Source organism: Brienomyrus brachyistius, chromosome 7 (genome assembly GCF_023856365.1).
Source record: "Brienomyrus brachyistius isolate T26 chromosome 7, BBRACH_0.4, whole genome shotgun sequence".
Lineage (NCBI taxonomy): Eukaryota > Metazoa > Chordata > Actinopteri > Osteoglossiformes > Mormyridae > Brienomyrus > Brienomyrus brachyistius.
Window position 1 is genome coordinate 4,533,286 of NC_064539.1, and position 25,108 is coordinate 4,558,393.

Consider the following 25,108-nt stretch of genomic DNA (forward strand, 5'->3'; position numbering starts at 1 on the left):
ACCGTTTGCAAAAGCTATCTAATCCGAATGATTTAATATTCGTCTTCGTGAAACTATGAGACAAAAAAGCAAATCTGGTGTTTCTGTGTAGAATATATGTATTCACAACACAATGCAAGGCGAGCTACGGAAGGAGAAACTGTTTTAAGAAGCCCCTTATGGTAGCCACATGTGCACGATGTTTTAACTAGAACAGGTTTCTCTGCAAACAGTTAAACCGATGCAGACCTGGGTTCGGCAACAAAAAAAGCGTGGTTCTATTTCTGTTTATTTCTATTTCTGATATGTTATTATCCAATAATCATGAGTACAACAACGATACGCCTACTTATATTATAGTTATTCATAATTTTTGAACCAAAATCATGACACGGGTGCAACCTATCTACCTGTTTTTGTTTGTTTTTGTTTTGTTTTTATTCAACCCTTTATTGCTGTTGCAATATACCATGTCACTAGTTACGAGTACCAGCGAAAAAAACTGGCCATCAACCCGACCATACATATACACAAACATCACAGTAGGGGGTAGACCGGTCGGGAGACAGGGGAAGAGAGAAGAAAAGAAACATAATAACATGAGGAGAGAGAGGTGAAACACCTCAGCAACATAAGCACATGATCACTACACCTTACAACATAAAAATGACACGACTTGCAACGGGTGGGGGAAAAGGGGTGGTGGAGGTAGTCCAGCAGAGACAGACAGCCATCCGGTCCTGCAGCCATGGAGGCGCTGGTCAACAGACCCGCCTGTTCACGCTGGGGGTATGAAACGGTGAAGGCGTTGGATGGGGGGGAGGGTGCGGTAAGTCCTTGGGATTGGGGGAGAGGAATGCAAGAGAGTCTCACTGCCTTGTTCTACAGGGGGAGTTGTTAGTTCAGCAGCAGCCTTGGCCGAGGCCAGTGCTGATTGGGGGGAGCCAAAACCTGATAGGATAGGGTTGTTTGGGTTTCCGTACGAGAAGCTGTAATTTCCAGCTCCACTAATGTCCACGCTGGTCTCTGCCATCCAATAAGTTTTGCAAAGCTGTGAGCTTCTCCATGATGTTATCCAGTTTCACAGTCTGAGTGCTAACAGCTCTGCCCACTCCATCAATCATTCCGGCCAGCCTAGTGGGGCTTTGAGCGGCTGTCACCGTCTTCTTCAATTTTTGATAAACCAGGGCAATGCCTAATCCAATCAGCATAATACCTGTAATCATGGTTCCGAATAGGTAGATGTCTTCAATGTCCTCCATGGAAAGAGCTGCCAGGCACACGACCCTCCACCGCTCCCATCCGTCCATCGTGTAGCCAGCAGCATACGTTCCTGCCGGACAGTTAGGTTCCCCCGAACCTAGGCTTCTCGTCAAGAAGATGGTGTCAATTGCGTTGAGAGACCAGCTGATCAAATCCATCGTTTTTCATAATTTGGAGAGCAGGGATGAGAGAGTCTCTCAAGTATAAGACAGTAGACTAGACGAGACGAGAGGAGCGAAGCAGGGAAGATAAGGGGAGGGAGAGGGAGAGAAGTGCGACCGCCTCCGCTGAGAACCAAACGAGACTCAAATATTCGGACATTTACTTTTATAGAAAACAGCTTGTTAACTTAGGAACTTGAAGGGAGAGCCCAGGCTTTTAGCCACTCAAAACCAGTGCTTCTCAAACGGGTCCCCGGGACCTCCATGTGCTCAGGGACGGATTACGGACCGGGCCAGCGGGGCCGCTGCCCAGGGGCCCTTGGGGTGCAGGGGGCCCCTAGCCCAAAACAATTTGCAACTCTTATCAACAATGTATTTTCGTTTGTCTATTTTAGGGGGCCTACATTCTTTGATCCTCTGCCTACAAGGGCCCCTGACCCTATAGGGAGGGCGTTTGGCTGCCAAGGGCCCTTGAATTGTGGTGGTTGTGGTGGTGGTGCTGGTGGGGGGCCCCTCGCGAACGTTTTGCCCAGGGGCCCACACAACCCATAATCCGTCCCTGCATGCGGTCCACGTTTTTGCTCCCTCCTAACGCTCGGGTAATTGGGAGAGAGCAAAAACGGTTTGAGAAACACCACCCAAAACCACATTGGACATAACATCTACAGTTCCAGCTGCAGCACGGACACAGGGGTGTTCCACAAAGCAGGAGTTCTTGCTCAGCCAGGTTACTCGGATTTCTTCGGTAGTCTGGACGAAATGTAAGAACAAAAACAAAATATATTTAGCCCAGACTACCTTAAATCCAGCAAGTTATCCAGGTAAGCAAGAAATCCTGCTTCGTGGAACTCCCCCATGGTCTCTGAAAGTCACTACAACAAAGCTCAACACCATCTATTATTTAAACCTGCCTGTCCAATGCAGGGTCGCGGAGTCCAAAGCCACATACATTCACACCTGGGGGCAACTTGGCAAGTCCAATTAGCCTTAGCATGATTTTTTTTTTTTGGTCTTTCAACTTCATTTTTCGTATGGATACACAAAAAATCATTGTTTTCATAAAATATTTTCTGCGTAATGATCCAGAAAGAAAAACACACATGAATTACAAAAATGCACAAGCTTAAATATCAATCATTTATTTACAATTTGTACATTTACCAGCAAAAGTTAAAAAAAAAAAAAAGATAGGCAGACAGGAAGATGAATAAAAGTTGGACGCAAACAAAACTAGTTAAACCACAGAACCGGATTAACTTCTGTTCAAGTAAAACATGGATATCTGAATAACAGACGAAGGCAAATCAAGATGGGATGTCACTACCAAGCATCTTGAATGCAACCTGTATGTTTTTAAATTAGTTATGCCGATCAAACTTTACAAGATACACAGCATTTGATAAGGGAATACATGTCATGTGCCAGTCCATTCCCGCGTAAAATAAAGACACAGCAATGTAGTCTCCCACTGACCGGGACAAAGCAGCCGGCATTTTGATAAAGACCCTGCTGGACCAGACTGACCAGAGCCCTGAAGGCGTAAACAGCTACAGCCCTTCTCGCTGATGGAGTGCTAACAAAGGCATCCATGAAAATACATTTTTCCCCTTTTTTCTTGTAAATTCAGCATCATTGTTATCAGTCTCTGGTTAGCTAGAACCAACAGGCTAGCAAGGCCAATAGAGCAGGTGTCCAGGAGTCAGGCCAACCATTCTTGGGTTCATAGCGAATCCTTGAATCATTAGGCTCTGGGGGGGCAGTGGGGCAACCCGCCCTTCCTCCTGTAGCGCCCCCTCAGTTGACGCGGCAGGCACGGATCATGAGCAGCTGCAGGAGGATGAAGAGTGGCGAGACGATGAGGCCGAACCACAGGTTGGGGGCCTGGTCCTGGTCGGCGAGCTTCTGGCAGAGCAGCACCTCGCACACCAGCTTGAGGCTGAGCACGGTGAGCACCCAGAGCAGGCGGAGCACAGCCAGCCGGCGCTCGCCCTCCTGGTGCAGCCGGATCGACACAATAGCTGTGAAGTAGGTGCTGAGTCCATCGGCGGTGAACAGGGGCACGAACACCAGCCACCAACTCATCCCAGAGCTGAACATGTCAGCTCGCACCGCCACCAACACGCTGAAGATGAGGAGAGCGCCAAGGTGCAGGAATAGCTCGAACGTGGCGAAGCCCAACCACTGAACCAGCTCTCGCAGGGAGAACAACATTTCTGCTTTGACCGCAGTACTGACCAGACTGCTATACTGAGCAAAGGGGGTGTGCAGTGACCCCCCCCCACCCTGCCACTGTCAGAGGGTCCAAACAGAGGTACAAGGAGCACAGAAATAAACTAAAAGCAAATTAAAATTACACAGAGGTTCCAAAACTGAAGCAGAGTTCGTTTTGTGATGAATTATCAGACCAGGCCCTGGAGCACATTGTCACAGGGAACTGAGGAGTCAAAACAATAATGCTGAATGTTGCCAGCACTTAAGGGAGAGAGTTGACCGTTCAGCCTGCAGGTTAAAAGAGAAATAGAAGATTTAGACATAACATAATCCCACAGCTACTTACGAATTAATAAAACATATATGACACTCCGACGAATTAATGTTACGCTAGGAAGTAACTTCTCACCAATTACGGTCAGTTTCGACTACCGCCCATGCACTGAACTCAGGCCGACATTGCACCATTCAAATACCACTCAAGAGGATTCATAAAATCTACCAGGGAACGTGTTGGCCCATTAGCTAAACCATCTATAACAGACTGGTTTCTAAAGCTATTGATAGTAAACGTATATGAACAGTTGAGCACTTTGTCACTAGGAAAGGGTCTGCTCACTAGACAGAAACACGACAATGAACAAAGTAGCGAACATCTTAACAACCGGACTGACGTCTTACATCTCTATTCTAGCCAGCAGGCTAAGGCTGCATGTTTATATTCCATTAGACAATTGACATGAGAGAAATCGGTCGAACACCATCTCAGTCAACCTTCAAATTAAACTGCAAACCAGTCAACAATAAATGAGCAAGTGGAACTGACTAACATTATATGATAATTACCTTTCATTCGGTCAAAACAGAAGTACAAGCTTACTATCAGCCTTTCCGACATTTGTATGCCTCCCATCTCAGTCTCTGGTAGCAAAATACAATTACCGCGAGATTTTACCAATAGGCGCGCGGTTTGCGTCGCGGCGGGAGCGTACGGTGGCCGCAGAGGTCATTTCCAATTATTCCAGTGCTGGGGTGTTGGTTACTGGTCTGGAGAAGGTAACCGATTGAATTTATTGATCAGGTGGATTCTGCGCATTAGCTAACGGGTATTGCTTCGATTTCCGATGGTTTGTTGTGTGTTCCGCAAATTGAATTTTGCTCCTTTAGGAAGGTTTCCGGTAAAGGAGAGCAATCCATTGACCAACCCGACGCAGCAGGAGGTCGAAGGTGGAACTTTTTGGACTAAAGAATTTGCCTAGTTTAGCTTAGATTAATATTGCTTAATAAATTAATATTTTCAAACTTGTTTTATAGTTTATTAGCCGTATAAGTTATCCATTTAACTGAATTGCTAGATATCTGAAATGAGTGTGTGATTTTGAGCCGAATCTAAAAACGGATGAAGTAGTTACATTGAATATGTCAGTGGTAATTATAGGTGTAATGTTTCAGTTACTGGAGTGGGGGGAAACTCGATGATTAGTACTGCACACTTATTATGCACCCAAAAACAAAGTATTATTGTCAAGGCGCTGTACAAAATCGTAAGAGTCTTATTAATAAAATTAGCTGTATTCTTGTCATTTATCAGACTCTTCTGCAGTGGGCCACGCATCAAAAGGCGGCTCGTGCACATGCCCATTTTTTTTCCAAATGTTTTTTTTTCTTTTTTTTTTTTGGGGGGGGGGGGGCATCAGTTTTTGTTAACTAAGCGCCACAAAGTTTTGATAAGAAATGGTTATAAAACCATTTTTTTTATTAAAGAAAGGTCGCGAATCCGACCCGATGATTGACGATAACCTGGGCTACAACCAGTATTAACGTAGTCAATCACGGAATTATACTGAACAAACGGGTAAAGAACAGACGTCTGTCACTGATTCAGAGGTGGATATTCTGAATAATAAAAAGAAACGCCTTGAGTTACGAGGCGTCTGTTTCGCGTGTATGTGTAGGTAGTTTTTGATAACGAAGTAACAAACGATTATGTTACTAATGAAAATGGTATTATTCAAAATACATGTTTTCTGGTTTATTCAATTACTTTTAATATTATTCTGACTCCTTAATGTAGTTCATTGTTACATAGTGCATTTTTTGTCGTTCCCCCCCCCCCCCCTCCACTTTTAGTGCCAAAATGCAGCCAGTGGAATCCATCCTACACAGTGGCTATTTCCACCCCACCCTCAGATACTGGCAGTCCTCTGCTTCGGACCTGAGGCCCGAGAACCTCATTTACCCCATTTTCATCACGTAACAGCTCCGTCGGCTTGTTCATGTTTTCTATTGGCTGGACAGTAATCACTTGTTAATCTTTTCTACCAATCTGTTCTCAGGGACAGTCCTGATGCTGTGGAGCCCATTGCCAGTCTCCCCGGCCAGGCTAGGTAAGAAGCCAAGTGTGCACATAGCTCTTTCATCCCCATTCTGCATACCTCATCTGTTAATAGTCACTTGGGATAGGTCAGGGATGGGCAGTGTTATCCAGAAACGGCCATTGTGTATGTGTGCTTTCGCTGCAACTCCCTAATTGGATGACTAACTAGAGGAATGATTGGCTGAGGAGTCCTCACACCTGGGTTTGAATAGCTGACCTAAAGGTTATCCCAAAAACCTGCATAAACACTGGCCCTTTGCGGATAAGACTATTCTCCCCTGGAGTAGGTAGATGGTTAATTTAGCAATACTGGGTGAATGGGATGGCAGAGTGCAATGGAGGAACCAGTTCATTCAGGGATTCAGTGAGGGACCGTGCAGGAAGTCTGTTACAAGGAGCAGATTATACAGACAATACGGCAATGCAGAAGTGGTTTGGTATTTTTTGCGTAGAAACTGTGACAAAGCCCATGATGCAGAACAAGTACCAACTTATTTGTAGTAGATCTGTCCAACTGAGCATTTTCAATTCAACTGTCACATTTGTTCTGAAATGCAATCAGGAACCACACTGTAGAAAGTCGTAACAGCAGTTGGGTGCGAATGAGGGGTGGAGGTGGTTGGGGGGGGGGGGGGGCCCTAGATAAAGGGGGTCTGGTTGGGCAGAACTCAAGATAAGCAACATATGAGATCTTTGTTCCCCTGTGCCTCCAACTCCTTGCTTATGAAATAAAACCCATGAGTGTTTATGCTAACATCCCCCCTACTGCTTTGATACTGACATGTTCAGATGAGTGGTGTGTAGTGAAATATTAAGAAGTTAAATACCAAATATCCTACAGGCAAAACCCCTTTGATCTTCACTGGAGGAGCATGTGCTCCTGTGCACGTATTAAGCATCTGGCAAAGATGCATGTATCAAAGATATAAAGCAAACCATGTGAGGCCTTACAATGAGATTTAATTATTAACCAAGATTGTCCCCATATTCTTTAATAAGGAAAAGTTACATCTTGGGTTTTACTGTTTTTTGTTGTTTTTTTTAAGTAGTTGTTCTGCCTGGATGGATGTATTTATATTAAGCAGCACTTTGTCATTTACTTGAAATATGTCCTCAGTTCTGACGGTGGCAGATTAGTTTAGCGATCTGTACATGAGTCAAACTGCTTTACTTTTAACTTGAATTAATAAAGGGCTCTGAATTTTCCACCATTACTCAGTAAATGTTTAGGGTTCCTTACATTCATAGTATACCATTCAGAGTTAAAACAAAAAAACTTTTTTTCCATAGATATGGAGTGAACAAAGTGGAGGACATGTTGCGCCCCCTTGTGGAGAAAGGCCTGAAGTGTGTTCTGATTTTTGGTGTTCCTGCTAAAATACCTAAGGTGGGAAGACTTATATCTCAGTCTTTTAATAACGTGCATTTTAGGTCCAGGGATAATTCGTTTTAGGTGTTTGCTCATGAAGCCTGCAGAGTGCCTTGTTTTCTTACCGCAGGATGAGCATGGATCTGCTGCAGACGCAGACGACACACCGGCCGTCTTGGCTGTGAAGAAGCTGAGATCCACCTTCCCAGCCCTGCTGATCGCCTGCGATGTCTGCCTGTGCCCATACACCTCCCACGGCCACTGCGGTCAGTCTCACCACGGGTCACATGACCACTGATCAGCTGGTTTGCCTCCATATGCATTGTGATCAATGTCTGCCCTTGACTCGCATGAAATTCTGCGGATGTCGAGGTACAGTTGGACATGTCAGATCTTGAAAAACAACCTATTGCAAAACCGATCCCAGAATGTTTTTCTATGTCTTTGCCCTTGTTTTAAATTTGGGCGTGCTTATGTTATTCTTATGGGTATTTCGCAAAGCAGAGCTTTAAAACCCACATTTATATGGCAAGTCTCTGCAGTGATTCACCTAAGGCCTTGGTAAACAGCATTTCAACCCAACGCTGCGTTGGTGGTTTATCTGAAAGGAGAGAAACGTTCATGTTATAGCAGACAGAAAATGTTAAGCTCAAAAAAAGCTTGTTAGCTTAAAAAGAACCATCGCAATGAACTTATGGTAAAATAAACACAGTATGTGGGGAAATACCAGTTAATAATTAACATTATAAATGTTGCGGCATCTGTAATATATTGCTGCAGTTGCAGTTTTGATTAGCATGCTCTGTTTGTAGTTGGTAATAACTCGACATTTGGATTAAGGTACTGCACTGCGCAGGTATTTTTTTTGTTCAGTGAATGCTGTCCCATGCTGTAAAAGTTAAATCTTGTAGGTCTTTACATTGGTCATACATATGGCCTCCTCTTGTTTGTAAATTTATTATGGTCTTATGTTGTATAGTACTTCCATCCTATGTATGGTTGCATTTGCATTGCAGACGAACTATTTGGGTGATTCTCATAAAATCTTGGTGAATATTTCAAATATGAAGTATTTAAAACGACTTGCATCAGATACAAATTTCTTTTACAGCCATTAATAACCAGGTCTGAAGTGTTTGTAAGGGTAAATTTAAAAACATTTACAGAAAAATTAACATGTTTTTTTAAGATTTCCCAAAACAAGTCCTTAAAAATCTCATTACTGCCATAGTCTGAAAATATCAAGACCATTAATGAAACCAATACACTTTCACATATTTAAAAATTGCTTATTACGTCATGCTCATTAACAGTTATGCTGTTACTTGAAACTCAGAAATAATGTATATTTTTTTAATTACTGCAACACCTTCTGGAATCTACAACCTAATATTTTTCTTCTTTCACTGAAATTTGATATATTTTTTGGAATAATGCAGCAGAGCTGAAGGAACACAGAATATAGATTCTGCACATACATTTCAAAACAAACTACTAATTTGTGATCTTTTAAATTAACGCTAAATGGACACCTTTGCGGTGAAACCATCAATCACCCATTTTACCCCCATTTTATGCCCTTTCCCCATTTAACCAACATCCAAGCTGAAATGAAAGAGGTAATAACATGTTGATGTCATCAATACATATGACTTATCAAACATCAGTTACGGGTCAGCAGATGAAACCTCAGGTTGGTTAACAGAGCCTCTACTCTGTCATACAGGTATGTGCAGGGATGCACATAACTGATCCGCAAGTGTGCATTGTCCGTATACTGCGGAAGTAGTTTGCATTACCCATATAAAGGTGAAAATGCATGGTAAGTTGTCACAACAGTGCAACTGCACATAAAATAATTACGCATTTGTGCTGTTAAAACAAGAAATTGCTACATGTGCTGCTTTATACAGCAAACGCATGCTTGTGCACCAGTTACGAACATCCCTAACATTATTTAAGGGTATTTAAACACATTCAGAGATTAAATTCACTAGATGGTTCATCTAGCCAAGGTGGCTTTTTAATAGCTTTGGAATAATGTTTGTGCTTCCTGAATCGTAATACATTCTTTAGCGAATTCCAGAACACTGTCTTTCTGGTGACGATGTTATGATGCGGCAGCGCTGATTCTCCCTGCATCCCCGGCGCAGGGATTTTGCGAGAGGACGGGTCTTTGGACAATGCGGCGAGCTGCAGGCGTCTGGCAGAAGTTGCCCTAGCCTATGCACGCGCAGGTCAGTGGTGGGGGGGGTTCATCTCTTAGGTCTCCCTTATTCATTCCCTTCACCCAGTGTTGTGAAGTGCTCCCCCCAGGACCACTTTTGTGCCATATATTCACAAGAGAGAGGAATATCACCAGCTGTGCTGCATGTCTAAGCACTCTGTCTCTGCAGGCTGCCAAATCATCGCCCCATCGGACATGATGGATGGTCGAGTGGGTGCCATCAAGCAAGCTCTGATGCTCAATGACTTGGGAAACAAGGTAAAGTTGTGGGAGGGGGGTCCTTTGTTTACCTGCGTAGGTTTAATAGCTGGAAAGACAGCTGGAAAAGCTTTCTGGACGGTAAACGATGTAAATGACAGTGAGGCGAACCTGACCTGTTTGCCAAGTGCTCAGTTTTATTACCTGGTAGCTAAAGGAGCTTTTGTACTCATGTGGAAACTTTCCCTCTCGCCCTCAGGTATCTGTGTTAAGCTACAGTGCCAAGTTTGCATCCTGCTACTATGGTCCCTTTAGGTAAACAAATAAATTTGCCTCTTACTCCTCATATCTGCATCTGCCCGTTGTGTCCGCCACCTACGCCTCATTCCCCGTGAAGATGGGGGCGGAGCCTCCGGGGCCCCGTTATCTTGTGCAAATTGATTAAGGACCTTCAGGAGGTTTTTATCTGTGGAACAAAAAGTACAAATATCTCAAGAATGGGCCGGATAATGCCTTGTAAAGATGCATTCTGCTCTCGTTGGTGGTGAGAAGCATGGTGTGGGAGAGGGCAGTGTTTGCATTTTTAGGTTTTTACATTCGATAAATGCGCTGCTACGCATTGCTGCTGTTTGACAGCAGCAAAACAGACGTGGTGCATTTAATGGCGGTGCTATTCAGGCTGTGCCATATGGTCCCTGTCTGACCTCGTTCCCTCGTGTAATGTGCAGGGATGCCGCCCAATCGAAGCCAGCGTTTGGAGACCGACGGTGTTACCAGCTGCCACCTGGTGCGAGGGGGCTGGCACTGCGGGCAGTGGTACGTATGCAAGTGCATCCGTGTATGTCTGACGAGTGTCATATGGGTTTTTGGTTGATTTATTGTTCATCTCTTGCCTCCAGGACAGGGATGTCAAAGAGGGGGCGGACATGCTCATGGTGAAGCCAGGCTTGCCTTATCTCGACATTGTGAGGGAAGTAAAGGACAAGGTCAGTACAGGCTGTGTTGATTACCGTGTTCTGTGGGACACGTTTAGCAGCTTCATTCATCCAAGCTTGGGGTCGGAGAGCAGGGTCTGTGGAGCAGTTGCGATTTGTGGGGCTCGATCAAGTGCTCAGTGGGTATAGAGCTCTGCTAGCCGTGCAGACATGGACACAGGTCCCTAGTAGATCGATTTTTTTTTTTCTGGATTTATTAATTTAATTTGACAGTTATTAATTGAAATAAAAGATGCATTTTCTGCTGTCATAAGAAGTCCATCCATCCATTTTCCAAACCACTTATCCTACTGGGTTGCGGGGGGTACAGAGCCTATCCCGGAAGCAATGGGCACGAGGCAGGGAACAACCCAGGATGGGGGGCCAGCCCATCGCAGGGCACACTCACACACCATTCACTCACACATGCACACCTACGGGCAATTTAGCAAGTCCAGTTAGCCTCAGCATGTTTTTGGACTGTGGGGGGAAACCGGAGTACCCGGAGGAAACCCCACGACGACATGGGGAGAACATGCAAACTCCGCACACATGTGACCCATGTGGAGACTCGAACCCGGGTCCCAGAGGTGTGAGACAACAGTGCTAACCACTGTACCACCACACCCTGTCATAAGAAGTCATGGGATATAAAAGGGATTATGAGTTTCTAGTGTAACTGGCATGAAATTGCCACTTGCTTCACCAGACTGGAATATAGAGGGGTGTGAAAATGGTTTTGTAGCTTTTAATGCAGTCTTAGATTCTGAAGCAACCCTAGTCATTCAGTTGTAAAAAAAAAAAAAAAAAAGCTTTAATTGGCTTCCATATTATCTGCTTGCTAGCCCATACATTGTATCCAGACTCTTTTTCTTACCACTATATTTGCTTTTGCCGCCCCCCCCCCTGCCCACACAGCACCCTACCCACCCCCTAGCCGTGTACAATGTGTCCGGAGAGTTTGCCATGCTGTGGCACGCGTCCCAGGCTGGGGCCTTTGACCTGCGCATGGCTGTGATGGAGTCCATGACCGCCTTCCGACGTGCTGGTGAGTCGGTGGGCGGGGGGAGTCTGCAGGATGGGGGTGTGAGCGATGGGGGGGGGTCAAAAGGAATGGCAAGATGGTCAGGTACGGTACCTCAGAGAGGGAAATTTTAATCTTGTCAGTTTAACACTAATTGCATAGATGTGGCTTTCACGTACAAGGGCTGTTAGTCAGTAACAGGTACAATCCTTTGTTTTTTTTAAAGGTGGTACTACCATAATGATGCAGTTGACCCCCCCCCCCTTAGACACATTGATTCTAGTAGAATGTATTGGCCAAAGCAATAATGACATGGAATGTATAAAAATAATGACTAAAATAATGGCCCTTTGTCTTCCAGGTGCTGATGTCATAATCACCTACTACGTTCCACAGCTGCTCACCTGGCTGAAAGAGTAGTTAGTGCACAGATATACAGGTTTGCAAGAACCATGAACACATGTTAGCATTCTGTTCACTATAGACTCGTACCAGAACAGCTCTCCATGTTGACAGACAATCACATAAGCTGTGAGCTGCTTCCAAACTCTGTCCTGCAGTGGCAGGAAAATCCAGTTCAATGTGTAGCCATTCCACCATCCCCACCCCCCCAAAAAAAAAACAAAAAAACTGAGAAACATTTCAAGTACTAATATTCCCAGTATATAAAAATTTACTTTTATCTTGTCTATCTTTATCGCTGTTGGAATTCTTGGGTATTTTTTTTTTACTTACCAGAGGTTCTTTGAAAAGGGCAATGATGTCTTGTTCCAAAATTTCATCGCTGTACCTACATGTATGCTGAAGTATTCACATTTGGCTTTGTGATAAATAGTAAAACCACTAACCCCCCCTTGTGAAAGGCCTACACTGTCATGTATTTTTTCAACCTATTAAATCAATGTCCTTTTCAAATAAGATATAAAAGGTTTTCAGTGGACCTGAATAAAAATGACTAATCATGAATCATTTGTATGTAATGTAGTCTTCTTTATTTTCTTTTCTTCCTTATTGAATGATTATTAAATGTTTATAACATAATATATAAGGCCCACCAAATAAAATAGCCATTCTGGCATATTTAGCCTTTATTAGGAACTCACACTTGTTATCCTCAAGTGTGCTGAGGCCAAAGTCTCTGTATAATACACAGAATCGCACTACAGAAGTATGTAGACACCCGTGCAAGTTAGAGGAAGTGGGTAATTGTCACAACCGGTAGTGAGGCATGTGTTTAAGCGCACAGTTCAATTTACAGCAACAAACACTGGCAGCAGAACAGGTAGTCTGTAGAAGAGATTAGTGACTTTCAACAAGGCACGGTCTTACAATGCCGTCTTTCCGACGAGTTGGCTCGTCACATTTTTCTCCTCTACAGAGCTTCCCTGGTCAACCACAAGTGGCGCTAATTCAGTTGCAGAGCGGTAGGCCAGAGAGAAGGAGCTAATCACTCAACATAAATTAAAGCCTTTTAGAGGAGCAGAGGCTGTTTTAGGAAGGATTTAGGAAGACTGGGCAGACCAATGTCATATTAATACCCCTGGTTGCAGAGTGAAATGTTGGACAAGAAAACTTCCTTGTTTGTGTGTGTAAGATTAGGTTCATTCTCCCGTTTCCTTTATTAGCCATTTAAGGAGTCGAAGGTAATGGCTGAACTAATATCTAGTCCAAATGCTCGGAGCTTTCCTCTGCTGCTATCAGGAAAGTCAAATAGCAAAATATAACAAACTGAGGTTTCAAGCCAATTGTAGAAGTAAAATAATGACGCCACTGTGTCCTGTATGAAATCTTAAATAAGCGAGCATGCATACGCATATATAAACATATATGAACTTAAAATTTGTGAGTGCCTGCACTCTTCTAATGAAAGTACCCCGTGATGTTTTTCGATTACCGACTGACACGGAAAATCACCCGAGAGGAGCTCTCTCCCCCCCCCCCCCGACGCGATCTCAAGGGGTACCGCAAAGCTGTGCAGGTCACTGCTTGAAGAGGAATCGACCCCGAATGAAAGTGCCCTTTTTTAAGACAAAAATTCATTGGGACTCATAAGAATGTGCAAACGGATGATAATAAAAAAGACATTATTCGTATATATTAGTTTCATTTGCGACTGAGTTTAATGAACCTTCATGATTCGTTAATCGGTGTTGGGTTGGTGTTTCTTGCATTGATTAACATACCCTTAGGACTTTCTTTAGAACGTTTCTGCAATCGGCTTGTAGAGTCTGACCTCAACAACGAAGGGACTATAGACTATTTGTCAGGGAAAGATTACATCTATATTTTTAAGTGATTGTTTTGTTTCCTGGTTATAACATCGATTTAGTCCAAAGAAAAAGAAGTTAACGTATTCAAAATCGCCCAATGCCAGGTAAGTTACTGACTGTCGTGAATAACGTAAACACGTCAATCCTGCTTAGGGTATAGCATTTTGTTTAGCAAAGCAGCAGTTAGGCTTAGCTTTGTTCATCTCCTTGCAAAGGGTTTAAAGAAAAACCATGACGATCTGTATTTATATTATTGTGTGCGACTTGAAAGGATGAAACGTATTTTAGTAATACATAATTATTTAACTATCATCCATTTAGCAGCGGAAGGACAACTAAAAAACTTACCTAACGTTATTAGGCTAGCTGGGTAATTACATATCATTCTTCATAACACATTAGCTAATACGGCAACAAAGCACGTGGATACTGTTATTGGATAAAAAAAGAACATCAAACATAATTACGTTGGGTTTAGCTGCTAATTGCAAGACTTACACGTTAGCTTTGCGGGCGCATTGCTAAACGCTTAAAGGTACTATGCTGCCCTGTTTTTTTTTTTTTTTTAACTGGTGTCAGCTAAGTGATCGTACATAGAACTGTTTGAACGTAGTGATTAATGGTAACTGGATGTTATATCGGGTATGTACTTGGTTTCTTATCAGAGCGGATCGATGATCCGAAATGATTTTGACGGAGATGTGGCAGCCCGAAAAAATGTCTCTGACGCCATTGCTCGCCCTGCCACCCGTATGATCGCCAGTTCTTAGGGGTTGATTTGCTCCAAACGTTTAGGAAACAGATTGGGGTTATTTCAATAATTTTTGCACTATCTGAGTGTAATGCTCGTTTTTCACTTAATCGTGACAGTGTTGTTCATTTACATTTTGCTGGTGATCCGATGACAACAAAATACCTGTTATGGCCTGGAAACTTAAATATTAACCGACTACACGATTTAAGTGTGCAGAGTGAGGAAATACACATAATTACTGCTTAAATAGTGTAACGTTGCTCGTATGTTATGTAGCGACCGCACACCACTAAATGCTAGGTTAAAAACGAATAATTCCGCGGCTAGTAAGTGACACATTTATTAATGAATGTTGCTTTAATATTTTTCATCAAATAACATTCCGGCATTACGGTAGGCAGCCGCGTCCTCCTGCTTCGTAACGGGCCCCACTCTTGTAACGGCTGGCACGAGCCAGGCTTTGCACGCGTTTTACGTACGTTACAAGCGCTCAGAAAGCGGCCAAACGTGCGTAGCTTACATCCGAATACAGACACAGATGTGCATCGATCAAATCAGCTGACAGTGCAAATGATGGCTTTGACCATCCTATGCAGACATACGAGACACGTTACGTGTTGTGTTGGTTGTGTTTGGGGTTGTCCATCACTGTGCCCTCGGCTATGAAAACATTGATTACACAACTTTGACAAGTTCAATGTCTTTTTATTTTCATTTCAACCATATGCAGTTTGTTGTTTCCTTTCACTGTGTACTGTACTTTCTTCGAAGACTATGGTGCTACATAAAACAACAAAGGACTAGAAAGCTACACAGAACGACAAAGTGCATGTATGCAGATATGGGCAGATATTGTAAGACAAGACTGTGGCACAAACGTAAAACAGTGTAGCGCAGAGCAGTGCACAGTTCTGATGACTATAGGTGCAAAATGTTGCAGGTTGTGCAGAGATGTGACAGTATGTTAATAAAAAAAAGTATGAACATGACATTACATTGAAACTTATTTGAAGGCGTGTTTGGCTCTGAAAAGCCGGCAGACTTCCTCGTATTCAATGTAAACATTAGTCGTCAGTGATGCGTGCATTGAGATCTATATACTTAGCCAAAGACTTCTTCCATCCGTTTTTTTTCAAAGTGTAGATAAAGTGCAGGTCTGGCGTGCTGCACTAGGCTTATTTGAAGAACAGGCCACTCGTGAATTCTTGCGCAAAAGCTTGGCATTTTGTCAGGAGGCCCAGAATTCCTAGTGACGCTCCTGAGTGGTTCCAATAATTGGTGAAGTGGTGTCTTTAATGACCTGTGATAGGCTGGTTCACAGTATGCTTCAGCCTGAGGATGTTTTGGTGTGGGCTGTAGGCACACTGTAACCTCGCTCTGTGTAACTGATTATGGCTGATGCGAGTACGGTTGATGGAAATTGAATAAGGAGATTCTCCAGTTAAAGTTGTACGATATTTTGGTCATTAGTAATATTGCATCAGACATCCAGGGTCGGGGGTTCGAATCATGCCTTTGTTTCTGTTTGGTACTCATGTGACCTCCTATAGTCCTGGAATGTGTTTGTGTGTGTGTGAGTGAGTGAAATAAAAATAACAGTAACAATATTAACATGGTATGGAGCAAAATCTCACTATGAACATTTCCCACCTACATGGATGTCCTCCTCCTTGTCAGGCTTCCACTTAGCACTTGGGTAGCTCTGCCTTTTTGGGCATAGCCCGAAAGCAGGGTTACAGATTCCCAGCTGCTCGCTCTTCATTTAGAATCGCTGCAAGTCAGGGAAGGCACTTCTTTCCCGAATTGTGACACTTGAATTCGCATGCAAGCCAACAGACCAGACTGTGTGTCATCCGAAACATTTTCACTCTCCACACAAATACATTTCTAACTCTGACAGTTAGAAATTTTTTAGACTTTTCCAAATAGGTTTTGCCTAATGCCAGCATTACTGTGTTTCATGGTGACATGGGTGACAGCTGCTAGTTAAATGAAATAAAGGTCATGACATCACATTTGTAATCAGAGGATGGTTAAGTGAGCTCTGCTTTTAAATAGCCACTTTCATGGCCCCACACTTTCATCTCACCCCCCCCCCCCATAGGATGTCAGGATGGCCAGCGGGCCATCTCTTCCAGACAGCCTGGTGCTGGAGATCTTCCTGCATCTGCCCCATAACGCGGTGCTGAATGCGGGGCTAACCTGTCACCAATGGCTGGCCGTGTCCCGGGATGAGTTCCTCTGGAGGGAGCTGTTTTACACCTACTACCGCATCCCACGCTCCGTGCCTCGGCATCCAGGTAGGAGGGCTGTCCGTCATGTGATCGTGGGCTGGGTGGTTCACCTCCACAGGGTTGTTCAGATCCCTTTCTCAGACATTCATGGGGCTTATTATTATTCAGTTCGCAGCAGTTGTTGTGGGGTAATGTGTGGCTCAGTAGATTAGTGCTCTGTGCCCATTATGGGAAGGTTGCTGGTTCAAATCCTGTAATCAGCAGAGTGATTTCACCGTTTGACCCCTGAGCGTGGCCCATAACCAGGGACTGGCTGATTCTGCTTTCTCTGTTGTATGTTGTTTTAGATAAAGGCATCTGCTAAAATGAATAAAACATAGACTTAATTTATTATTATTTTTTTTTGTGTGCAGATCTTGAACTAGCTGTCCTTGCCAAATATAGTTGGTGCAGGCAGTATCTTGAAAATGGCTCTCCCACAGTTATGTTATGGACCTGTTTTCCCTGCTGGTATTATTGCTAGCTGATGGACTGTTGAATTGTTATGACTTTACCTTGTTGGGTTTCATTCTACAGTCACCGGCCACTTTATTAGGCACACCTGTCCAACTGCTCGTTGACGCAAATTACTGATCAGCCAATCACATGGTGGCAACTCAATGCATTTAGGCATGTTGACATGGTCAAGACGAACCGCTGCAGTTCAAACCGAGCTTCAGAATGGGGAAGAAAGGTGATTTAAGTGACTTTGAACCTGGCATGGTTGTTGGTGCCAGACGGGCTGGTCTGAGTATTGCAGAAACTGCTGATCTTCTGGGATTGTGACGCACAACCATCTCTAGGGTTTACAGAGAATGGTCCGAAAAAGGGAAAACATCCAGTGAGCGGCAGTTCTGTGGGCGAAAATGCCTTGTTGATGCCAGAGGTCAGAGGAGAATGACCAGAGTGGTTCGAGCTGATAGAAAGGCAACAGTAACTCAAATAACCACTCATTACAACCAAGGTATGCAGAAGAGCATCTCCAAACGCACAACACGTCGAACCTTGAGGCAGATGGGCTACAGCAGCAGAAGACCACACCGGGTGCCTCTCCTGTCAGCAAAGAACAGGAAACTGAGGCTACAATTCGCACAGGCTTACCGAAATTAGACAACAGAAGATTGGAAAAATGTTGCCTGGTCTGATGAGTCTCGATTTCTGCTGCGACATTCGATGGTAGGGTCAGAATTTGGCATCAACAACATGAAAGCATGGATCCATTCTGCCTTGTATCAACTGGCTGGTGGTGGTGGTGTAATGGTGTGGGAGACATTTTCTTGGCACACTTTGGGCCCCTTAGTACTAATTGATCATCGTTGCAACGCCACAGCCTACCTGAGTATTGTTGCTGACCATGTCCATCCCTTTATGACCACAGTGTACCCATCTTCTGATGGCTACTTCCAGCAGGATAATGCACCATGTCATAAAGCTCGAATCATCTCAGACTGGTTTCTTGAACATGACAATGAGTTCACTGTACTCAAATGGCCTCCACAGTCACCAGATCTCAATCCAATAGAGCACCTTTGGGATGTAGAAGTAACTGTGTGATGCTGTCATGTCAATATGGACCAATATCTCTGAGGAATGTTTCCAGTACCTTGTTGAATCTATGCCACGAAGGATTACGGCACAGTTCTGAAGGCAAAACGGGGTTCAGCCCGGTACTAGCAAGGTGTGCCTAATAAAGTGGACGGTGAGTGTATATGTGGATCTGTCATTAATCTGTAGACCAAACTGACAGACTGATATATGTCTGAGTAAAAGTGGGAAAACAGAGTGGTTCTGCAGTGGAACTGGACAGTAACAAAGGAAAACATTTACAGTGCAAATTAACTTTAAGGTCTTTGGTCAGGGCAGTGGCTTGTAGACTTCCCCCTTCAGCACCTGCAGCCAATCTTATCTGTTCTACTAAAACCGAAAGACTCCGCTTCAAGTGCCTGATTAGTCAGACTGAGTTTGCTATAGGAGAACTAGGATGTATATGTAAAAACGTAAGCGTGAGAGAACAGCCTGAGAGCTCTTGAGTTAGAGCTAATATTGAGAATGTTTGTTCTGCTCTGCTCAATGGGTAGGAACCTGTCCTTAAATGAGCTGGCTGCTATGTCTTACGCTGCCATCTCCGCAAAGCTTATGCTCCTACACCCAGCCTCCCTTCCTATCTTTGCCGCCACCGCACAAGCCCTGACTATCTATGTCTTCTTGCAGCGGCTGTTTCCTGGTACAGGGAGTTCAGGCGGCTCTTTGACTGCATTCCCTGTGTGGAGGTGCAGACCCTGAAGGAACATCATGACCAGGTTCTGCATCTGGCCTTCTCCCACCGCGGCCACCGCTTCTCCTCCTGCTCTAAGGACTGCACCGTTAAGGCATGTCGCACGGCGTCTGGGCGCTCCGATCAGTCGTGCAGAAGCACACGATGTTCCTTAAACCAGTCCACCTCCAGTTTCTACCTCTTTTTAGCCATTTCCAGCTGTCTCGGAAACCTGGCTGGCCTCAATGTTACCAGCGTGAATGGGGTAATGGTGCTGAGCTTGCTGCTCATGATCGCCACACGCTGGGTCACATGGCATGTTAATCAGCGCTCACAATTAAAGAAACTGTGTCTGTTTTCTGTTTGAAAGTCAAATAAACACAGTGTCAGTCGGCTGAAATTTTAAATCGCATTTAAAATTTAAGGAGCTGGTTTTCAGTAATATGCCAGGGTTATTTTCTCTTTCATACCCCATTTCCTCTGCCCCACCTCTCTACACAACTTGCTCCTGCCCTTTCCCACCTTCCCGCTTCTCTCCGCCTTTTCTGCTCAGGTTTGGGATGCCGAGCAGCCGGATGGTTCCATCCGCCTTGTGCACAGCTCCAGCATGCGGGAGTACAACTGGGGCTACACCCAGTTCTCCCAGTTCAATGCAGACGACAGTCTTCTGCTGGTGTCGGGAGTATATCTAGGCCCTCATCACACCTCCTCCGGGGAGATTGCCGTCATCAGCCTTGGTACGGACCTTTTCTCCTTATACTCGCATGTGTCTCCTTTTTACATGGGCCTCCTCCTGTGTGCTGCTTCTGATTAAACAGCTGATTTAACACAGAAGGGGATTGACATTCTACAGACGAGTTTCTATACACACAGTTACTGTAAACTGGCATCCAAATAATAAAAGAAATTTTACTCTAGTGACCAGCTGAATTAATGTGCCTCCCCCCCCCCCCATATCACTCAGATAACTACACACTCCTCTCCCGCGTCCGGAACAAACCGTATGATGTGTTCGGCTGCTGGCTGAACGAGACCCACCTCATCTCTGGGAACCTGCACTGGATTGGGAACATGACGTCCTGCTCCGTGCTGTGGCTCAACAAGGCCTTCCAGGTCTGTACACGTCTTGGCTTAAAGTTCCTTTATTGCCTGCAGCCTGACAGCATTCAGCATTTCCCCCCCCGGACGGGAGCATCAGGGTGTCCCTTAAGTGTCCTGACCCTCCCCCAACCTCCCCAGGATGTGGAGTCTGAGAACGTAAACGTGGTGAAACGCCTCTTCAAGATTCAGAACATCAACGCCAGTAGCATTCGCACAGTCATGGTGGCCCACTGTCGTCGTCACGACTCGCCAGACCTGCTCCTGGACTACGAGGCCCAGTCGCAGGCGCGGGAGAACGGTGACCGCCAGGGCCACCAGCCTCTGCTCTTCGACCTCGGCAGCGAAAGCGAGGAGGACAGTGACGAGGACAGCCCGCCGGGCCGGCACAAACAGCCCCCGCTCCGGGAGCCCAGCCACATGGTCTTCCAGGTGGGGGATTAGGCAGATCCTGTGCTCCAGATGATCTCTTATAAACTACCATAAATAGACTGGCATGGGCAGTGCCAAGCAGCCGGACACCCTGCTTAGCCGGAAATTCTGCACAGCTTGTTATAAAATTCTGTAGAAATTCTCCTTCATAAATGATTCATGTCAATAATCCATTTTTGGTTCCACTTTTATTTTCGTATTATCGTTTCTATTTCCGTTCTTTCATTGTTCTTTTAACTCGGCAGCCTAATTTAGATCCCCCCACCCCCCACACTATTAGAGTGAGAGGTGTCTTGCACTTCTGTCCTGAGTGTGTATTCCAACTCGCTGGTCAGGGCCTGCACGGCACTGAGCGGAGAGAGCGGCAGCTGGAGGCAGAAGTGGCCCGACTCATGGGGAAGACTCACACCCGCCCACCAGATCCCAGCCTCCTGTCCCCCTCTACCCCGGAGGAAGACGACGACAAGACCTACCTGCTCTTCACCACTGGCAGTCTTACCTACTCTCCTCACCAAATAGGTATGGTGTGGGTGACGATTGTGTCGAGTAATGAACAGAGTCTTGCTACCATCCCTCTACATACTGTACTTTAACTCGGCTATGGCCCATAATGACCTACTCAGTCCCTCATTATGGCTTTCTCAGCTTCCACATTGACTTACAAATACTCAGCCCCCATCTTGGCATACTCCCATTATGACTTATGAATACTCAACCCCACCATCTGATCCATATACCCTGCCCAACTTGTACCATCGATGTGCAGCATTTTCGAGCATGCATGCACCACATATTAGTTACATGGTCTAGTCTAACCCAGTTAGCCTGCTTTATACATGCCGGATACATAGAAAATCTTATTGATACCATTGAAGCCATGCTGATGACAAACTGTGGGTAGAGTCCCGTCAAGTTCTTCATAGGGCAGTAAATACGACCTTGGGTCTGACAGGCATCAAGCGCATCATGCCAGATCAGATGACCACGTGCGGACCCGTCCTGGGGGAGGAACGTAGCTCTGAGGAGTTCTTCGACTCTCTGGACCACGTGATTGACATTCATGGTCACATCATAGGCATGGGCCTCTCCCCTGATCACAGGTTGGCCACATTGTACTTGCTTAGAAATGAACAGTTGACCATGAGATGCTCGTTTCTTTTGGTCGATGCCTTGTTCTTTTGCTCTTGGGAAACTTAAGTTAGATAGACAATGAGTTATGTGTAATTTATCCATGTAATATAAGGCACATGAAGGATTCATTAATCAAGTGCTGCACAGAATTAAAATTTTTGTAACTGTCACCAAAACATTTAGTTAAACGCTTTTAACGAAACCAGTTCCATAGATAGAATTCTATATTGATGCCTGCAGGTGGCTAGCAAACTGACCCTTACATGATACTGCGACGGTCTGCCAGTAAGTCTACCATCCCTTTGGCCAGGTACCTGTATGTAAATAGCCGAGCGTGGCCAGCGGGCTGCGTCATCTCAGACCCCATGATGCCACCGCCCATTGCCGAGGAAATCGACCTACATGTGATTGACTTGAAGAGTCTGAGGGAGGAGAGGCGGAGCCTGAGGGCCCATCGCGCCTTCACGCCCAACGACGAGTGCTTCTTCATATTCCTCGATGTCAGCCGGGACTTTGTGGCCAGGTATCTCACGCCTGCCGTCCAGCCGTGTTCCTTTCTATTCATTGTATAGGTTGACACATTAAATCGGTCTGTATGGGTAAAATGATAGCTATGTGGAGCTGCTTTTATGTGGACCATCCTGTAGATATTTTGTTAATTTTAAAAGTATTTTAGGTGTCTTTGAAAATGTGCCAGCCAGCTAAACTTGTGCATCCCGTGCTGTAACTTCATTGATGTATATTTGAAGCTAAAGATTTTTTGTGATTTATTTTTTTTCCACAATCATTGTCTCCCCCTAGTGGTGCGGAGGACAAACACGGTTATATCTGGGATCGCCATTACAACATCTGCCTGGCGAGGCTGCGGCACGAGGATGTGGTGAACTCGGTGGCCTTCAGCCCAGCCGACCAGGAGCTGCTGCTGTCCGCCAGTGACGACTCTACCATCAAGGTGTGGCGCTCGCCTCGCATGGTGCGGCTGGCCCAGGGCCCACCACGGCCGCCCAGGCCCCAGAAACTGCTCTCCTCCTGGCTGGAGCGCAGGAGCACAGACTTGGCTCAATTGAATGGCAAGCCTTGACCAATTCCATCCTCAGGTTGTTGTTTTATTTTTTATTTTTATTTTTTTTTTATTATATGGGGTCAGGGGCAGTCAAAGAGCCAGCAAATCAGCCCATGATTTCTTCCTCATTAAATCAAATCTGTAAACTTTTATTCACTTGGCTGGCTGGAGGCATCTTTGAGGTGCTTCCTGCTGGGATTGGTGACATTTTTCCGTGTCTTATGAAACACTGGGCACTCTTGAGGACCCCACACCCCCGGCTAAGGGGGAAAGATGTCAGTACTTTGCACAGAAAAGATGCACTGGTACAAATGTGTGTTGCCATTTTTCTTATTCTGTGGAATAAGATGTTTAAAAAAAAAAGAGGGAAAGGAGTGAAGAGAGTGTGGAAAGAAGGGATTGATCAAGAACAGGGGCCATGTGGTGGAGAGAAGATGGTGTTTGCAGAAGAGCCAACGGTCATTTCACACCTGTCACAGTTTCACCTGCATTTGCTGCATATTTAAGTTTTAACGTGTGTCTGAACATGAGATTTTCTTTCTAAATATTAAATATCAAAAACGTATGAGAGACACTGTAAGAGGAATCCTCAAAAAAGTTAACTGAAGGGTGGGCTTTAGAGGATTTCCTTAGTGTCATTATGGGATGTAACGTTTAACGCAAACATCACCTCGACGCATTTCACCTGATTAACCTCACAGAAGTGCTATGCACTGGTACCACTTTCAACCATGGTGTCATCTTTGGCTGTCCTTGGCATTTAGGTGATGTAATGTTTGCCGTTATTTATTTTTTTTTGCAGCCTTTGCTCCAAGGCAGGAATGGTCTGGAATTGGATATTATGATGGAAGAATTCACAGTATAGTGCAAAAATGTATATACAGGTCACAGTATGCAAAGATGTTCAGTTTTTAAGCAGTTTGAATTCTTTAATGTACAGCCCATCTTACATGTTTCTGCCTGCTCTCCTTCAAAGAACATTAGCAATATTAAAAATACAGATCTAGCATTTTGCCAGCAGGGGGCACTGCTGCATAGTTTTATTTATGTGTCATTATTTTATTTATCTGACTGTATTGTTTACCTACAGTCCTCCTCTGACAGGATGGAAATGCTCCTACTTTACTCTGTACTCTTGGGAATTGTTACTAAGAGTATTGTTTAGGCATGGCGGCAGGCTACTGTAAGATTCACGTACCCGTTTTAGGCTGAAGACACAGCAGATACAGCTGGCTTGTTGCAGATGAAGTGACTGTCATACAGATATATGTATATTGTAGACTTGTATCCACCGGGTAAAGAAAATGTCACAGTTTGTGGATGATGTGTTCCCTGAAATGCCGAATTCCTTCACGCCAAAAGGAGAAGGCCCTTAACAAACTGCCTTGATGTTTTTTTTATTATTTTTACACAGAACCTTGCATTTTATGAGCAAATCGTCATAGCTGGTCCATATTAGGTCATAATGCTTTAACGCAAACTGTTTCCTATAACAGCTTGTGCATATAGAATATTGTCCCAGCCTTCCCTGATACAGGTAACCCCCCCCCCCACTGCCTACTGTAAATGCATGCCTCCCACTCCCTGCTCTATGGAGCCCTCTTTCCTTCATTTGGGTTGACTGTCAAACCTGAACCATATCTGCAGAAAAGGTTCCACAACGGGCCACTTTTGACTGTCTGCTTCCTATATGAGTCAAGCTTCCCCATTTTTGGAAGAGACTATTTGCATCAAAGATGTGGTGACTGATTTGACTTCTTGACTAACGTTTTGCACGACTGTTTTGGTGTGTCTGCACATAATCATACGGTTTGAGTATGTAGCTACATATACTGAGCCTCTCCTTTATGAGGCCGAACGAAAAAATACAAATGTGTATTGGAAGTTTGTCTCTTTCAAGACTGATTTCACCTTTCTGCTTTTTGTGAGCCTGTAACTGCGGCAATTTGGCTTTCAGTTCGTTTTAAATAAAACCTTAAAAGAAAAAGGTCCACTTGTTTTCACCATTCTCACAAACAGCTCATTTGGCAAAGAAATTCACACGTGTAAA

General features: G+C 44.6%; 3 protein-coding genes across 5 annotated transcripts; 2 read left to right on the forward strand and 1 right to left on the reverse strand.

The window, feature by feature from the left end:
• Positions 1-2,526: 2,526 nt before the first annotated feature.
• tmem203 (transmembrane protein 203) lies at positions 2,527-4,614 on the reverse strand. The gene is made up of 2 exons (XM_049020472.1): positions 4,461-4,614; positions 2,527-3,902 (listed from the first exon to the last, which is right to left on the reverse strand). The coding sequence occupies exon 2, from the start codon at positions 3,612-3,614 to the stop codon at positions 3,198-3,200; it is 417 nt and encodes a 138-aa protein (XP_048876429.1). The 5' UTR covers positions 3,615-3,902; positions 4,461-4,614; the 3' UTR covers positions 2,527-3,197.
• alad (aminolevulinate dehydratase) lies at positions 4,599-12,749 on the forward strand. Of its 3 annotated transcripts, XM_049020469.1 has the most exons (13): positions 4,602-4,670; positions 4,782-4,841; positions 5,745-5,867; positions 5,951-6,001; positions 7,282-7,378; positions 7,491-7,626; positions 9,514-9,597; positions 9,757-9,845; positions 10,045-10,100; positions 10,514-10,601; positions 10,685-10,771; positions 11,678-11,807; positions 12,145-12,749. In XM_049020469.1, exons 3-13 carry the CDS (start codon positions 5,752-5,754, stop codon positions 12,201-12,203), a joined length of 993 nt encoding a protein of 330 aa, XP_048876426.1. In that variant the 5' UTR covers positions 4,602-4,670; positions 4,782-4,841; positions 5,745-5,751; the 3' UTR covers positions 12,204-12,749. The 3 variants fall into 3 exon arrangements, with proteins under 3 accessions (XP_048876427.1, XP_048876426.1, XP_048876425.1); XM_049020470.1 differs by lacking the exon at positions 4,782-4,841 and having other exon boundaries at positions 4,599-4,670; XM_049020468.1 differs by lacking the exon at positions 4,782-4,841 and having other exon boundaries at positions 4,607-4,720.
• Positions 12,750-13,983: 1,234 nt separating this feature from the next.
• Positions 13,984-25,045, forward strand: fbxw5 (F-box and WD repeat domain containing 5). The gene is made up of 10 exons (XM_049018559.1): positions 13,984-14,157; positions 16,912-17,107; positions 19,292-19,449; positions 19,888-20,071; positions 20,299-20,447; positions 20,574-20,864; positions 21,200-21,383; positions 21,817-21,964; positions 22,306-22,518; positions 22,797-25,045. The coding sequence occupies exons 2-10, from the start codon at positions 16,921-16,923 to the stop codon at positions 23,074-23,076; spliced, it is 1,794 nt and encodes a 597-aa protein (XP_048874516.1). The 5' UTR covers positions 13,984-14,157; positions 16,912-16,920; the 3' UTR covers positions 23,077-25,045.
• Positions 25,046-25,108: the final 63 nt, after the last annotated feature.

Excerpts from the sequence above, each read along its gene's own strand:
- tmem203 (XM_049020472.1), bottom strand. The coding sequence starts at position 3,614 with ATGTTGTTCTCCCTGCGAGAGCTGGTTCAGTGGTTGGGCTTCGCCACG.
- fbxw5 (XM_049018559.1), top strand. The coding sequence starts at position 16,921 with ATGGCCAGCGGGCCATCTCTTCCAGACAGCCTGGTGCTGGAGATCTTC. Across the intron at positions 17,108-19,291 it reads CTCCGTGCCTCGGCATCCAG|CGGCTGTTTCCTGGTACAGG; the intron begins GTAGGAGGGCTG and ends GTCTTCTTGCAG. Across the intron at positions 19,450-19,887 it reads CTAAGGACTGCACCGTTAAG|GTTTGGGATGCCGAGCAGCC; the intron begins GCATGTCGCACG and ends TTTTCTGCTCAG.
- alad (XM_049020470.1), top strand. The coding sequence starts at position 5,752 with ATGCAGCCAGTGGAATCCATCCTACACAGTGGCTATTTCCACCCCACC. Across the intron at positions 6,002-7,281 it reads AGTCTCCCCGGCCAGGCTAG|ATATGGAGTGAACAAAGTGG; the intron begins GTAAGAAGCCAA and ends TTTTTTCCATAG. Across the intron at positions 9,846-10,044 it reads TCAATGACTTGGGAAACAAG|GTATCTGTGTTAAGCTACAG; the intron begins GTAAAGTTGTGG and ends TCTCGCCCTCAG.